Below are 15,408 nucleotides of genomic sequence, written 5' to 3'. Positions count from 1 at the left end.
TCGTTAGTCTGATGCACCTGCAAGCCTCCGGGTATTTCCCCGCTTGTCTCCGCTTTATTGCCGGTCCGAGCGATGAACCTCTCGGCGTCTAATGCGGAGGTTGGAAGGTTGATAGCTAGGCGGCGTGTAAGCTGAGTTTGTAGTAAGAATTCTACTCTGTTCCTGGTGGACTAAGTCATCTTATATATCCTATATATAGTTGGTCATGGCAGTTTTCAATACGAAGATTGAATATGTGGTTCTTTGTATCTGCAATCATCCTTCAGTTCGTGATGTCTTAGGCCGAAAAATGGCTGCTGGTACCTTCCCTATAGGGAGACCTGAGACATAAATTAATAATATAGGAATAAACCCACTCAAGTCCCTCGCTAAATTGTGATAAAGTGCCTAACTTATTTCGTCCGTTCCTTCTGTTATCAGACTGTTTCTGTTATCCCGAGGCATCCAACGTTTGGTGGAGTCTAAAGCAGTAAAGTGATTGGCCAATGAGCTCCGTTGCTCTGTAACGTCATCACCTGGATCACATCACGTCTTCTACTTCTACTTCTACACAATACTTCGCGTTACTTTCTCTTCATCAACAACATCAATATTATTACCCAGGATCAACACATGTTAAAAACCTGATCAATCCCAGGATCGATACTTCCAGGATACCTTCACCATGAGCCGGCTGTGAGTTTGAACAATAAATCGCCCCGCCAAGAGCTATATCCCTCCACTTCCCGGACGGACCAAGACTTATACTAAGATCCATCCCCAGAAGCTCTTCTCACCAGGAGAAAGAGAAAATGCCAACCGAGAGTACTCCTCTCATTCAAACCGTTCAGGTCGGACCTCCCCGGAGGAGGTACCCCCATCAAACCTGGCGTTGGTTCTTCACTCTGATTTGCTCTATTGTTGTCGTTGGCGGTTTTGGCTTGTTCCTTATCCAAACCCTCTTGATTGGACCCAAGCATCATCATGGGCACCCTGGTTCTTGGCTACCTGGTAAAAGCCGTTTGAGTTATGACGATTTGGAACATATTCTTTTTGATACCCCGGATCCCAAGAAGGCCGAGGAATGGAGCCGTTACTACACCTCTGGTCCTCATCTGGCTGGAAAGAACCTTTCACAGGTATGTGATTGCATTTTCTTTTTCTGCATGTATACTGACTAAACACCTAGGCTGAGTGGACAAGAGATCGCTGGGAGGAATTTGGTGTCAAGTCCAGCATCGTATCCTATGATGCCTATCTCAACTACCCCGTCGATGCCAGTGTTTCCATCTTAGAAAAGACAAAGACAAAGCATGGAAAAGAGTGGAACACTACCTTCAAGGCCTCTCTCGAGGAGGACATAATTGACGAGGACCCAACGACCTCTCTCGACAACCGCGTTCCTATCTTCCATGGCTACTCAGCTAGCGGAAACGTTACTGCTTCCTTCGTCTACGTCAATTATGGAACCTACCAAGATTACCAGGATCTCGTCGATGCCAAGGTTGACGTCAAGGGCAAGATCGCCATTGCTAGATATGGCGGAATCTTCAGAGGTCTCAAAATCAAGCGTGCACAAGAGCTTGGTTTCACTGGTGTTCTTATTTACAGCGATCCTGGCGATGATGGTGAGAGAACTGAAGAGCACGGATATAAGCCTTACCCTGAGGGTCCTGCACGGAACCCGAGTGCCGTTCAGCGTGGAAGCGCTGAGTTCCTGAGCATCCGCCCCGGTGATCCGTATGTGACATCCTATTCTACTCCGAGAACTCAACTGACCTTCTAGAACTACACCTGGATACCCTTCAAAGCCTGGTGCTCCTCGTGCCCCAGTCGATGATGCCACTGCATCTATCCCTTCAATCCCCATCTCCTACAGAGATGCCCTTCCTATCCTCAAGGCTCTGAACGGCCATGGTCCCAAGTCAACAGATTTCAACAAATACTGGAACAGGAACCTCGGCTTGAAGTACAAGGGCGTAGAGTACAACATTGGTCCTACCCCAGACGATGTAGTTATCAACCTCTACAACCAACAAGAATACGTCACCACTCCCCTGTGGGATGTCATCGGAATCGTCAACGGCACCATCGCCAACGAAGTTATCGTTGTCGGAAACCACAGAGATGCTTGGATTGCAGGTGGAGCCGGTGATCCCAACAGTGGCTCTGCAGTTCTTAACGAGGTTATCCGTGGAGTCGGAAAGGCTATCGAGGCAGGCTGGAAGCCCCTTCGAACTATCGTCTTTGCCAGCTGGGACGGTGAGGAATACTCTCTAATTGGTAGCACCGAATGGGTCGAGGAATACCTTCCTTGGCTTTCAGAAGCCAACGTCGCCTATGTTAATGTCGATGTTGGTGTCGATGGTCCTTATTTCACTGCATCTGCAGCTCCTCTGCTTAACCAGATCATCCGCGATGTCACAAGTGCTGTTCCCTCTCCCAACCAAACTGTTCCTGGTCAAACTGTCAACGATGTTTGGTCCAAGAGAATCACCACCATGGGTAGTGGCAGCGATTTCACAGCTTTCCAGGACTACGCGGGTATTCCTTGCATCGACTTTGGTTTCAAGTACAGCGATACCAGTGCCGTTTATCACTACCACAGCAACTACGATAGCTTCTACTGGATGAAGGAGTACGGTGATGTTGGATTCAAGTACCACCGGACTATGGCTCAGATCCTTGGTCTGACCATCGCTAAGCTCACTGGCTCCGTCATCATTCCTTTCAGCGCTACCGAGTACGCCGACGCTTTGAACGGCTACCTTGACCAGGTCGAAGCCAAGTTCGAACCTGCTGCAGCAGAGATGACCGATGATGAGATGTTCAGCATGCGTGGCTCTGTTTTGTCTGACAAACCCGTCGGCAGCGAGCACGAGTTTAAGCTGAGTTTGAAGCAAATCCGTCGACATCTCCGTGACTTCCGCATCAAAGCCAGCGAGCTTGACGAAGATGCTGAGATCGCCAAGCGCCAACTTGAAGAGGGCATTCCATGGTGGAATATCGTTAAGAAAATTCGCCTTGGTCATGCTGTTGTAAAGATCAACAACAAATACAAGTTCCTTGAGCGAAACTTCCTTTATGAGGGTGGTTTGGATGGTCGAGACTGGTTCAAGCATGTTGTTTTTGCGCCTGGTATCTGGACTGGGTACTCTGGAGGTAAGTCACCCACTCAAACAAATGGAAATCGCATACTGACTGTTCATAGCTGTTTTCCCTGGTTGGGACGAGAGCATTGACGCAAAGGATTATACCAATGGTCTTAAGTGGTCTGCTATTATTGTGCGATGCATTAACCAGGCTATCGACAGTCTCAACTAATTAGGTCATCGCGTTGGATATGTGTTCTTGAAGTAGACTATTTAGCTACCATCTAGCATCGAATATGAGCGAACAGCATCTTGCATATCAGCAATCTTGATGGATTTGCTTTTTTATTGCTTCTGATACCGAGGCCTCGGGGTATTAGGTGAATTTACCCTAAGATTATCCTAAGAGACGAAATAAATTGGTTATTTTATGGTAGCTTAGATAAGTCTTTAGGCTACTTTATTCATATAGTGAGCCTAAGCCTTAGAAGACAATTCTTCTGTTACCCACCTGCGCGGCTCCATTCAGGATAGCTTACAGAAAACGTAATTATAGTCGCAATTGAGAATGCAGTGTATTGACCTGGTATCAATTCAAGACGGCATATCGTCATCTAAGTCGCTCTTCTAAGCTAAATCTTACACTAGCAGTAATCTTTGTCGCCAACATTCATTTCAAATCTATCATTACATCCACGCATGATTTTGTTTAGAACTTGTAAACCTGGTCCTCCTTGTAACCGAGCTCCTTAAGAGCACCAGTCAGCTCACCCTGGTTCTTGGGGCTGACCTTGTTTCCGGAAATGGCCTTCATGAGACCGGGAGGACCGCAAACGAAGAGCTTGATGTTCTCGTTCTTTGGCTCAGGCAGGACAGTCTTGAGAAGGTCCTTGGAGATGTATCCGCTGCCGCCGACCCAGCCCTTGGGAGGGTTGTCGAGGACGTAGAAGGCGCGGAAGCGCTGGGGGTAGGTGTTCTCGAGCTCCTCGAACTCCTTCTTAAGGAGGATGTCCTTCTCGCCGACGTTACCGAAGACAAGAGTGACCTTGGTCTTGTCGTTGGGGTTGTTGAAGATGGCGCGGGCGAGCTGGTACATGGGGGTGATACCGGTACCACCAGCAATGAGGGCAATGTGGTCGTGCTTGTTCTCCTCCCAGGGGTACTTGGGAAGAGGGCCCTTGATGTCGAGGCGCTGGCCGGGAACAAGGTTGTGCATGTGTGTGCTCATGGGACCGTCGGGGTACTTCTTAATAAGCAAGTCGATGAAGCCCTTCTCGTCTGTACAGCAGTTAGTGTGTATTCCTTTCCAAAAAGCAAGTTCCTCTACATACTCTCATCGCTAATGGGGGTGTAGGGTCGGAGAGTAGCCTTCTCATCGTTGGGGCCCTTGTACTTGGTGAGAAGAGCGCTGGCAACGTGCAGACCGGAGACCTGATCAGCTTCGGGGAGCTCGAAGCGCAGACGCTTAACGTTGTGGTTGACAATCTCGACATCAGAGAGCTTCAGGGAAAGGAAGCCCTGGTCACCACCGGTGAAAGCCTTCTTGGGCTCACCACCAACAGCCTGCTTCACATCCTGGGCAACGGAAGCAACGGGAGCTCCGCTCTTGCCAAAGTACCAGTAACCAGCACCGCCGGCAGCAGCAGCTCCAGCAGCGTAAAGGAGGGCGTTGGAACCGCCAGCGCCTCCAGCCTCGGTGGCATATCGACGAACAGACTGAAACGGACTCAATTAGCTTTTGCTGACAAGAGAATTGCTTGATTGATAATCCAAGACCATGACGGAAGGAGGGGTGTTATATGCGACAAGCGCAGGCAGAAAAACATACCCTCAAAGGCTGAGCAGCGCGGAATGCAGATCGGGCGAACATCTTGACTTGATTATGATACTATTTTGAAGTCAATTGGGAAGTCAATTGGCCAGAAACAGAAGAGCAAAAAAGAGTTGTTGACGTTAAGGTACTGAGAAGTGGGCGTATCAAGGTACCTTGTTCCGAAATCGCGACGGGACGACGGATGACGTTATGAGCCACGTGACATCCCGAGCGAGAAGCACGTCAGAATGGATAGACCCAAACGGGACGGAGGAGAGTACCAAGCATCCGGTCATGCTTTCTACTAATCTTTAGTGTATATTCAAGCGATGGTAATAACCAGAGCAATTGAGTTTATCATGCCAAGAACCTCTAGTTTACTTGGTCATGTTTAAATATCCGATCATCACCTTTTTGAATACTATCTGTCAGAAGTCAAGACAAAATACGTCAAAGACTTCGGCCTCAACTTATAACAAAACATGAGCCTAGGCTATTTCATCAAGTTCAGAACATGTTGTCGACTATAACAAGCACAATGCGATTCATTCATGTGCAATGGCTTGGCGATCCATAACGATTCATAATCTCTCGATTATCCCATCGCGAACTATTCTAGCGATACAAGTTTTGACAATGATATAACTCTAACACTGACTGGCCCTCTCTCTCCTTTAACCATCTCCAGGGCTTGTCCCAACAGTCTCTTACATTAACATCTCTAACTCCGTCATAAATCCCAACCTTGATCTGCCCAAAGAACTCCTCTCTGAATGCTGATCACTGTCGGCGTCAATATCTGGCAATTCGTGGAAGGATAGTCTCGGAATCACCTGCTAAACGTCCATCTTGAAAGTTCGCTGTGGTATTATTGGTATATGTGCCCGCTCCGTCAGAATACATCGAATCGTGAGCGTATCTTCAAGCATGGCATGCAATTCGTTATTATTCAACAACCCATATCACCTCTCTCCTTCTTTCACTTCTTCTCCAACGTTCGGCGCTCCTAGTTCCATCGGTGGCTTATCTTGCACCGGAGTAACATTCGAGTCCCTTCTCTCTCCACCATCATGACTCTCCCTCCTCAGAATACCAGTATCTTGAGGCTGCGCGATCGTCGGCGTGTTTGCTTGACTTCCCCCGCGTTGCCCGTGATAGTGAATAACTTGAGGGGGCGCTTGTCCGGACTGAAGTCCTAATTGCTCGGTGGGATACGGGTCAAGGTCTTTGCTCGACGTCGAGAACATCGACACGATTGGCTGATGATACCCGTTAGTCGCATTGCTGGAAGATGGAGTATGGCCATATTGACCGCTATGCTCCGCTTGGGTAGGTGTGCCCACGTCAGGAGAGCCAGATCCCTCCACAAGATGACCAGTCAGGCTGTTCATTCCTCCTTCAATATCTCGAAGTAGTCGGACATATTCTTCGGGCACCAGGCCGCTCTCTTGGGTTTTGGGGTCTTCGGCAACCAGCCAGCCTTGCCCGTGTCGGTACGAAACCCATATGATCTGACCCTCAACTAGGGGCAACTCGTTTTCGTTTTCTCGCTCGAAATCGAACAAGGCAACGGCCTTACCGTGGAACTCCTCGTCCGGCGACGTAATAGTAAACTGATAATCTCGTGAATAGCGAGACTCGTCATTGAAGCCTGGGGACGACGGGGAACTGTCAGACTCGGGCTGATAGTACTCACCGCCCTCGGCAGCCCTGGGTTGTTGGGCATAGTGGTATGCTCGACTGTGACGTGCCTGGTCTGGCGGATATGTGACAAAGTCCCCGCCAGGACCGTTGGCTTCGCCGCCGTTATTAACATAGTAAGTTTCGCTGCCGTCTCCACTAGTTCCCATGTAGTAACCCCGCTCATGATCGTAGTTGGTCGAATGCATATCAACATCACGACCTGTCCTCCCCCTCATGCCTGTCGCCGCTGAAGTTGATTTGTGCTTGCGGTGGCGTGTAGCCACAACAGGGCTTTGTAAATCCTCGTCCTCGCTGTATGGTGGGCCGCCATCGAACTGGATAGGAGCGAGGTCATGGGCACGGTTGAAACCTTCTGTGCCCCACGACTCCCAAGGCATGCGTGCATCCAGCGACCCTGGAGGGTCTGACAATCGACGGTGCTCGCTCGCGGGGGTCGTCATGCCTGATGGCGGACCCGAAGGTTCGGGCGGCGGGCCATAGTGTAGAGGATGGGTGACAGGGTAGGCAAAGTCCCGCACTTGGGTATACGATAGAGTCGAGGGGAACATCGGAAATATGTGAGAGTTCGGACGGGACCTCGTAGGCAAAGAGCCTGTCGAGTATTGGGAGAGTCGGCTCTTGGAAACGTGCGACATTGGGCGGGACTGGATGCTTCGGCGCGATGACGGAGATGTGATTAGAGGCGGCAGCGCGGGGTGGTTAGGGTTCGGAGAAGAGGCTGCGGCTGCTGTGGGAGAGGTCACTGGAGAAGAGGTCGTCGACATAACTGCCGTCGCCGACATGCCTTTCGAGACAGAGTCTAGCGACAGTCGTGCGATCTGGCGCACACGGCCGCGCAACCGCCGGAGGATGGGCGTGCGGCGAAGGTCTCTCGCGGGGCAGTAAGACTGACGGATAAATCAGTGCGGTCGTTGAACAGAGGGTCCGCTGCGAGGGTCGAGGCGATGGGGAAAACGGTATGTTAAACAAAGGCGATCTGCGTCAAAGATATGCTCGATTCGCAGTGTGCAATATTGAGCACTCGAGGTTGGTCTTGTCCAAGCAGAGCTGGTCGAAGCGGCGGACGTCAAGTCAGCCGTAGCGCTAAGACGTGAGTATCGTAGGTTGGCGTTGGCGGCGGTCGATCAAGGGCTCCAGTCGAGATCCAAGTATAATGGTCAACGTAGCCCTAATGCAAATGATGCGAGACGACCAGTCGTCAGGCGACAAAAGCACGAGATGGGATTTGGTTGCAAGTGTGGAGAGAGTGAGAAGAGAAGGAGCGTAGAGAAACAGACGGGAAGCAACAATAGTTACAGTAGCAACCGAAACAGAAACAGAAGAGAGAAAACAATGCCCTGCTCCTGCTCTTGGCTTGGTGCTCGGGACGAACAAGGGCACAGGACTGCACTGCAAAGTACTGCACTGTACTGGAGCCGGTCGTCCAATGTCTATGCCTGCGCTTGCGCTTCTAGGCCCTTGACTGGGGTAAGGATAGGATTGGATCCCAGGTAAGATTGTTGATGGATGACGGGAGAAGCAAGACAAGGCAGAGTTTAGTTGTGTTAGTGGGGGTTAGGTCAGATTGAAAGAAGCGAGTATTAATTTGCCCGCCCAGACCTCAACATGAGCACAGCACCCGACGTCTTTTGGATTGAGAGAACAGAACAGAACAGACAGAAAGAAGAAGACCTCGACCTAATGGACAGGAACCTAACGTTAGGTTAGGACCTGGGGGAGTCCGTACCCGGTAAGGTCGCCCGTTGGCACGTACGTTCGGGCCCGGGACCTGCCCTGTAGGTATCTGGGCTTTGGCTTTGGCTTTTTTGGCTGCTACTGCTGGAGTTGGAGGCGTTGTAGTGGAGCAGAGTTGGTCGCGATAGTGCACCACACCACTGAAAGCAAGCGCCTTGTGCACCAATCTGACTGGTCAAGCAGCGAGTCAGCGCCTGTAAGTCGGAAACAAGGGCCCAATGAAACCCCGTCTTCTATCGCCAGCTTCCTACTCGGCGCTAGGAAGAAGGGGAATTTAATTAACTGTTCTGGAGACGTTACTAGCCATAAGCTGAAGAGATGATGTTAACCGTGAAGAAAGAGGGCAATCAGATGATGGGGCTGATAACCTGGTCTCATTAATAAAGTATCCGACTTTACTTTACTTTTATGGGGGACATTCAACGGCCATGTTAGTCGCGGGCAGTTACCAGATGAGGGGTAAATTGACTAAAATTTGTGTAGTAGTTTGGGCCTAAATTTGGGAAAATGCAAATTGTCCGTGACTCTAATAATGCTACACAGAGATAAGCCAGTAACTACAATAGTCAAAAAGTGTTTCTATGTCATCAAAGAACATCTCTTGACATCATTAATTAGCGAGCTGATTTTACCATGTAATGCTATGCTACGTGACTTAGGTAGTTTGTGGTTCCGTAGTAACCCAAGGATTTGAGATGCTACCATGCACCCCTACCCAGGCTGGAGGAGCCGCACTCATCCTAACCATGGATGTAATTAATTAAAAGTATGTACGTATATTCCACCCATCAACAGCAATCAAAGCCAAGGACGCCACGACCTTCTCTGCACTTCTCTGCCTACACGACCATATCCGAGACTGAGAGTACCTCTTAGACACTCAATCCTTGTTCAGTGTCCCTCGTGTTCTTCCCGGGACTTGATCCTATCTTCCTGCATTCGCATGTGCATACGCAACTCACATACACGTTCAACAAGACTTACGACAACTCTCAACCAGGCTCTTCCTAGTAAAATCCCACCCGGGCCGTTGGAATCTCAATATGGAAAAGCACCCTGTTCGTCACTTTCCATATAGGTAAATTTAGCTGAGTCGAGTCGAACAGGGAAATTCCAAGACCGGGTCACCATAACAGCAATCTCCGGACATGGTATCGTTGCTGTCGCAATGGAATAATGCTGTCAACATCCGGCTTCTCTGGAAATTACCATCATCAAGGCGCACAGGATGATGAAACTAGACCCCGAAAGATGTATGGCAGGGGCTCTTAGATCGAGGTCGGTTGCGTCGAAATCAAGCTGGAAGCAAGCCAAGGCAAGGCAAGCTTACATGGATGATTTCTCAGCACATGTTCTTGTTGTTTTTCTTGTCTTCATCGGGATTTTGGGATCTTGATCCAGGTTTCTTCAGACCGGGACCCGCGATCTTGTTCCGACGGCCGAGGCTCTAATGACTACCAACTGATTACACCCACAAACCGTATGCTACTAACACGAGATAATTTCTGCGGTTCGACGTAAGGTGGTGTAGCGTAATTGGACATGCGGGACTAATACAGGTGACAGCGGATGCAATATTACAACCTTGAGATTCAATACTCTCAATAAACATGGCTGTGGTGCACTCGAATGCGTCGTGATGCATCATTATGCAAGAACTCTAGAGATGGATTCGCAACTTTAGCAAACTTGGGGGAGAGAAATTAATAGGCTAAAGTCGACTCAAGATCATATCACGCACGTTATCTATTTATGCTGCTGCACCAGCAATCACCTTCTCTTTTCTTTTTGTTGTTGTTGTGAGCCAAGTCAGTAAGTTCTGAGTCTTCATTGAGGTTTCTATTCCTGGTAAATTGATCTTCTTTCTTATTGGCTAACGTCGAAGCGTCGTCTGTTTCAGGTTATGCAGGCGTTTAGTAGCCAATGGCACTTACTGGTTGATCTCAAGGTGGAGATCCTCCCGTTGGGTCGATCCTCAGCAACAAGGAACGGTAGGAACCTCAGCCGTCTGACCACCCAAAGGAACGAAGAGAAAACTGGAGACCTAAGCTGAGGTCAAAGTTAAGCGAGCAGCTATAACCTCAAAGTAGGGCTACTCTGATTGACTTATTTTGTCTTGAATCACTCATGAGTGAGTTCTCTGCTATAAGACGATCCAATCTCAGCTTCCTCGTTTAACCATATTGCAGGTCCTTCTGCTATAAGACTCGAACTTTAGTTGAGGTAAATACTCGAAAGCTTCTGACGACATTGAGGTTAAAGTGCTGTTCGTATTGCGTCTACATCTTCTATATTACGTCTATACCTTATCTTATCATGATCTTTGTTTGCGTTACTGGAGAAAAGCTCAAACGTGATATGTCAATACTGTCCTAAGAACTCTTGTATATCAAACACAAATGCAAACCCGAAGTTCTATCTCTTTCATGTGTCAATGACCTCGTTTACTTCGGAGCAATCGCTCCCCACCATAATAGCTTCCATGCACCTTCCATTGATGTCTCAATAACGCTTACTCATCATCACTCGTCGCCGCACTTTACCCGGCAATTGTGGGAACTGGCGTCACCGCGCCCTAGCTCTCAGCTTTTTAACAGCTTCACCACAATTCTCCAACCTCTTCCTTTAAAGAACCTTCTTCACGCGTCGCGTACACCAAAAGTTGACCAGACCACGATGAGATGATCGTGATTGTGTCAACTTTATAATTCGAAGCTGGGTAAGTAACTGCACGAGTGATATACCAAGCCAACCTTTCCATGATGAGTTTAACATATTGGAGCTGTCTGAATTTCCTTTGCTGAAAAGACACTTTATACGCTTTTTTATCTGAAGATTGATTACACTTATTACTTTGTGACTTGCTTCTTTCTGGAGTTGAAGCGCTAACATCGCTGCTTCATAGTCTATCGCGTCTTGCTACTCGAGCATGCACCGTGCCTTTGCACCCGCCAACAATCTCGTTTTCTCGCCCGGCTAGAACCTTGAAGAGATGGAGGTTGCTAACGGTGGCTCTGCGGCCCAGAGCCAAAATGGCTCATCTGAAGGCAACAACGGATACAAACTGAAGTTCTGCACAGTCTGTGCCAGTAACAACAATCGGTTCGTAGATATGTGTTCTACAATTGACGACTTCTGCTAATGCCCTCAAAGCTCAATGGAGGCCCATCTACGGCTCTCGCAGGCAGAGTACCCTGTCATCTCCTTCGGCACAGGTTCTCTCGTCCGCTTGCCTGGACCAACCATCACTCAGCCTAACGTGTACCACTTTAACAAGACTTCCTATGACAGTATGTTCAAGGAGCTTGAGTCCAAGGACGCTCGTTTGTATAAAAATAATGGTATCCTGAACATGTTGAATCGTAATCGCGGAGTCAAATGGGGACCAGAACGCTGGCAAGACTGGCAGGTTGGTGTACCTCGACTGCAGCACGCTAAGGACCGCGGCAGCGAAGGTACTGAGGGCGGCCTGGTCGACATTGTCATCACATGCGAAGAACGATGTTGGGATGCTGTTGTGGACGACCTCATGAACAGAGGCTCTCCGCTTAACCGACCTGTCCATGTCATCAATGTCGAGATCAAGGATAACCACGAGGAAGCTGCCGTTGGTGGTCAAGGTATCTTGGATCTTGCCAACTCCCTCAACACAGCAGCTCAAGAGGAGCGTGAGGCCGTTGGTGCCTCTGCTTTCGATAACGGTTCTGCTGCGAGCAGAGCCACCTTTGATGAGCGAGTACCTGATATTCTCGCTTCATGGCAGGAAAGATGGCCCAACCTGCCAGCTACCTGGACTGTGGCTTGGTTCTGATCTTCGTAAGAGCTTACTTGCATGCTATGGTGAAGCGATTGAAACTTATCGATGACCGTTTGAAGCTCGGGTGTATCAATAAGGGTAGAAGACTTAGTTGAGGGGGATACAATTTTCTTGCTTCCAGTCGTAGAGACCCGGGCCTGGTCGGATGGGCTTACAGGTCGTGTCGTGACGACCGTATTGCATTGTTTGTTTAAAGTTGCATGGTGAGCATGAGGCCGCCAACAGCACAGAACACGATTCTTTTATGATGGTCGAGCGTCATTTCAGGCAGACCAACGGCGGATTCACCTTCACCTGCTCTAGTCATCGATCCTTGCATAGCTGAGCATGATGATGACACTCCCACGACCCAGCATAGCCCATCCATACCACCAGTCCTTCCGTTACTATCCCCAATATGGTTTCGTGGTTAAGCAGATCTATTTACCAAACCCTTGGGGCCCCTCACAGTGTATTAGACGCAAAATCATAGGCATATACATAATGTCGATCTTTGACCGGCTTCTCAGGTATTATATGAAGATTGTCCAAACTATTTAAATAGTGAGTGTTTCAGGAAAGGCTAATTAAGATTGGATCTTGGGTTGAATCGATCCGCATTGTCACGCAACGCCGGCGATCACTTGAGATAGCCTAACGATTCATGCCGTTGAAGGAGAACGACGCTTGCTGGCTTGTACCTGAGCCGTTGATGGCCAAGACTGTTAGGTTTGGTTTGTGACTTGAGGAAGTGAAACTTTGATTTCGAAGATCTGTGTGATATTCAGGGTTTTATCGAAGCTAAGTTGGCTCAAGTCGTGAGGCCGTTACTTTTGATCGGATACACTAAGATCGACAATCTTTCAGGGGTATCAAGAGGCAGCCAGTCGCATTATCAAATGCGTGTTTGCAGCAGCCTCATTGGCAAACAAGGCGATGTTTAACTTACCATGCGCAATGGGCTCTGTAGGGTCGATTGAAAAGACTGCAGTTTGTCAGGGTGTTGCTTGCTAGATTGTGATGTCCATGTTGATGGCTTGTCTAGGCGATGAGGCTACCCTAAACTGCTAACCAGCCCTTGCATGGCAGCTTAGAACAAACCTCCGTGATGGTTGCTATAGAATCATTCATTCAATGATGAAATAGTCCGTTCAAGTCCTTAGAATCAAGTATCATCAATCTGTCGGCACATTGTCACAGTATACACCTGCGAAGCTCGAAGGTCTGGGTTTAAAATTAGGCAGGCAGTACCTCCAGAACACAGTTGGCCAGGATTGAAGATGATTGCCTAAACACTCCGTCTATTGCGCTCCAAATAAACTTCCTTTATCGCCAGACATCGTCTTCGTACATAGGTAGTCTTTCCTATTTGTCTCGTTTGGTGTAAGACATGCATTCGCATCCTACTCGCTCATCCGCGGCGAGATAAGACGGTCACCCGCGGGGACCGCATTCGCAACTTGATGAATAAATACATTGAAAATCCAGACTAATGAAGTCTATTTGGCATACAAACCAGCAAATAACAGGATTTAATTCGAATTCTATCATCAGCAACTTGAGCAGCAAAATGGCAACACGAGAACCCAGGGTCATTCGACCAATGAGCAATCTGTATGGCCTCTTTCAACCCCAACCTAAACCTCCAATTGTGTCACTTTACTGACTTAGAACAGAGAACAGTATCATTCAGCCCTACATACTTTGCGTCATAGCTGTGGAACCGCTGTAACATGCCTTTATGGTCTTCCAGAGCATCTCACTGGAGGTGGACTGCAATCTATCCAGGACGTTTTCCATCGAGCTGTGGCACTTACAGTGATTGAACATCCCATGCTCCAAGTGGGAATCTTAAACGAAGATTCGGCTACGCCATCATGGATTGAGCTGGATACTGTCAATTTCAATGAACATGTAAGCTGGCGAGAGATCAAAGCTTCGGTAAACTATGACTCTTGTCTGAAGAAGGCAATCGGTAATCAACTTGATACCTGGTTTACCGACGTTGAGACTAAGCCAGGGTGGAGAATGTCGGTCTTATACCCAGAAGGGTCTCTCAAATCGTTGGACATCATCTTTTGTTGGAATCATACCAATTTCGACGGCGTATCAGGCAAGATTCTTCATCAGAGCCTCTTGCGTAACCTCAATGATCCCAAAGTCGATAAAGAGCTACATTACCTCAAGAACAATGTTCTACACCTCGAAAGTGTTGCGGATAGATTCCCGCCACCCCCGGAGAAGCTTATCAAGATCCCAATCTCCTGGGGATTTGCTCTATCAACCGTTTGGAAAGAGCTAAAACCCCCATTTCTTGTATCGCACGATCCTACTCACGCCAACTGGGCTCCTCTTCGCGAGGAGCCCTATCGAACTCTGTTCAGAACTATTTCAATTGACGATGCAACATTAAAGAAGGTCATTGATAAATGTCGATCGCATCAGACTACTATCACAGGTCTTCTGCATGCTCTTCCACTGGCTTCTCTTTCTCTTCAGTTGGCCGAAGGCAAGAAGCATCACAAGAAGGAGGCAAATTCAATGTATGCTATCACTGCATTGGATACTCGACGTTTTATTCCCACGAAGTCTGAAGCGTATCCTTGGCATGTTCCTAGCACGACTATGGATAACGAGATGACGCTATGCGACCATATGTTTGATCAGAACTTAGTATCAGAAATTCACACCAAAGTCAAAGGTGCTTCAGACGAAGATACCATGACCCAGCTTGAAGGTATCGTCTGGTCTACCGCTGCTCAAGCCCGCAAGGATATCCAGAACAAGCTAAATCAAGGCATGAACAATGATCCTTCAGGCTTGATGGGCCTCGTGAAAGACTGGCGCATACAGAAGAAGCAACAACTCCAGAAGCCACGAGTCGGAGCCTGGGGTGTCTCCAACCTGGGAACGATGGATGGAGAAGGAGAAGGCTCAGGATGGAAGATCGAGAGGGCCGTGTTTCAGCTTAGCTGTGAGATTACATCTCCCGTCTTCCATATTAGCTCCATGAGCGTGAAAGGGAAAGAGATGTGCGTTGATATCAGCTGGCAGGAAGGTATCGTTGATGCTGAAATTGGAGACAAGCTTGCTTCTGACATGGAGGCCTGGTTAAGGTTTCTTGGCGCTTAGAGCATAGGAATGAGGACGGGGGAAAATACGAGGAATAGTGGTTTGGAATGTTTGAGGCTGTTATTGAGCGGACAATCATTTCAGGGTCCCGGGTGAGGTTTGAGATTCAACCTATGTTGGGTCATAAGCGAGGTCCGGTAATGAGCCCGGAATAGTAG

The 15,408-nt window shown here is 48.5% G+C and overlaps 5 protein-coding genes across 5 annotated transcripts; 3 read left to right on the top strand and 2 right to left on the bottom strand.

Moving 5' to 3' along the window:
• Positions 1-664: 664 nt before the first annotated feature.
• Positions 665-3,303, top strand: FIESC28_02252 (uncharacterized protein; the record flags this gene model as incomplete). The annotated part of the gene is made up of 5 exons (XM_031156402.1): positions 665-675; positions 764-1,118; positions 1,169-1,719; positions 1,766-3,141; positions 3,191-3,303. The coding sequence occupies 5 exons, from the start codon at positions 665-667 to the stop codon at positions 3,301-3,303; spliced, it is 2,406 nt and encodes an 801-aa protein (XP_031019573.1).
• Positions 3,304-3,780: 477 nt separating this feature from the next.
• On the bottom strand, positions 3,781-4,941 carry FIESC28_02251 (uncharacterized protein; the record flags this gene model as incomplete). Its single annotated transcript, XM_031156401.1, has 3 exons — positions 3,781-4,349; positions 4,403-4,787; positions 4,900-4,941. 3 exons carry the CDS (start codon positions 4,939-4,941, stop codon positions 3,781-3,783), a joined length of 996 nt encoding a protein of 331 aa, XP_031019572.1.
• Positions 4,942-5,846: 905 nt separating this feature from the next.
• Positions 5,847-7,136, bottom strand: FIESC28_02250 (uncharacterized protein; the record flags this gene model as incomplete). The annotated part of the gene is made up of 1 exon (XM_031156400.1): positions 5,847-7,136. One exon carries the CDS (start codon positions 7,134-7,136, stop codon positions 5,847-5,849), a length of 1,290 nt encoding a protein of 429 aa, XP_031019571.1.
• A 4,178-nt stretch (positions 7,137-11,314) lies between these two features.
• On the top strand, positions 11,315-12,133 carry FIESC28_02249 (uncharacterized protein; the record flags this gene model as incomplete). Its single annotated transcript, XM_031156399.1, has 2 exons — positions 11,315-11,424; positions 11,476-12,133. The coding sequence occupies 2 exons, from the start codon at positions 11,315-11,317 to the stop codon at positions 12,131-12,133; spliced, it is 768 nt and encodes a 255-aa protein (XP_031019570.1).
• A 1,555-nt stretch (positions 12,134-13,688) lies between these two features.
• On the top strand, positions 13,689-15,250 carry FIESC28_02248 (uncharacterized protein; the record flags this gene model as incomplete). Its single annotated transcript, XM_031156398.1, has 3 exons — positions 13,689-13,732; positions 13,795-14,032; positions 14,084-15,250. 3 exons carry the CDS (start codon positions 13,689-13,691, stop codon positions 15,248-15,250), a joined length of 1,449 nt encoding a protein of 482 aa, XP_031019569.1.
• Positions 15,251-15,408: the final 158 nt, after the last annotated feature.

This window comes from Fusarium coffeatum (genome assembly GCF_003316985.1).
Source record: "Fusarium coffeatum strain FIESC_28 chromosome Unknown BRIP53273_contig_49, whole genome shotgun sequence".
Taxonomy (NCBI): domain Eukaryota; kingdom Fungi; phylum Ascomycota; class Sordariomycetes; order Hypocreales; family Nectriaceae; genus Fusarium; species Fusarium coffeatum.
This window is presented reverse-complemented; position numbering and strand designations above follow the sequence as displayed.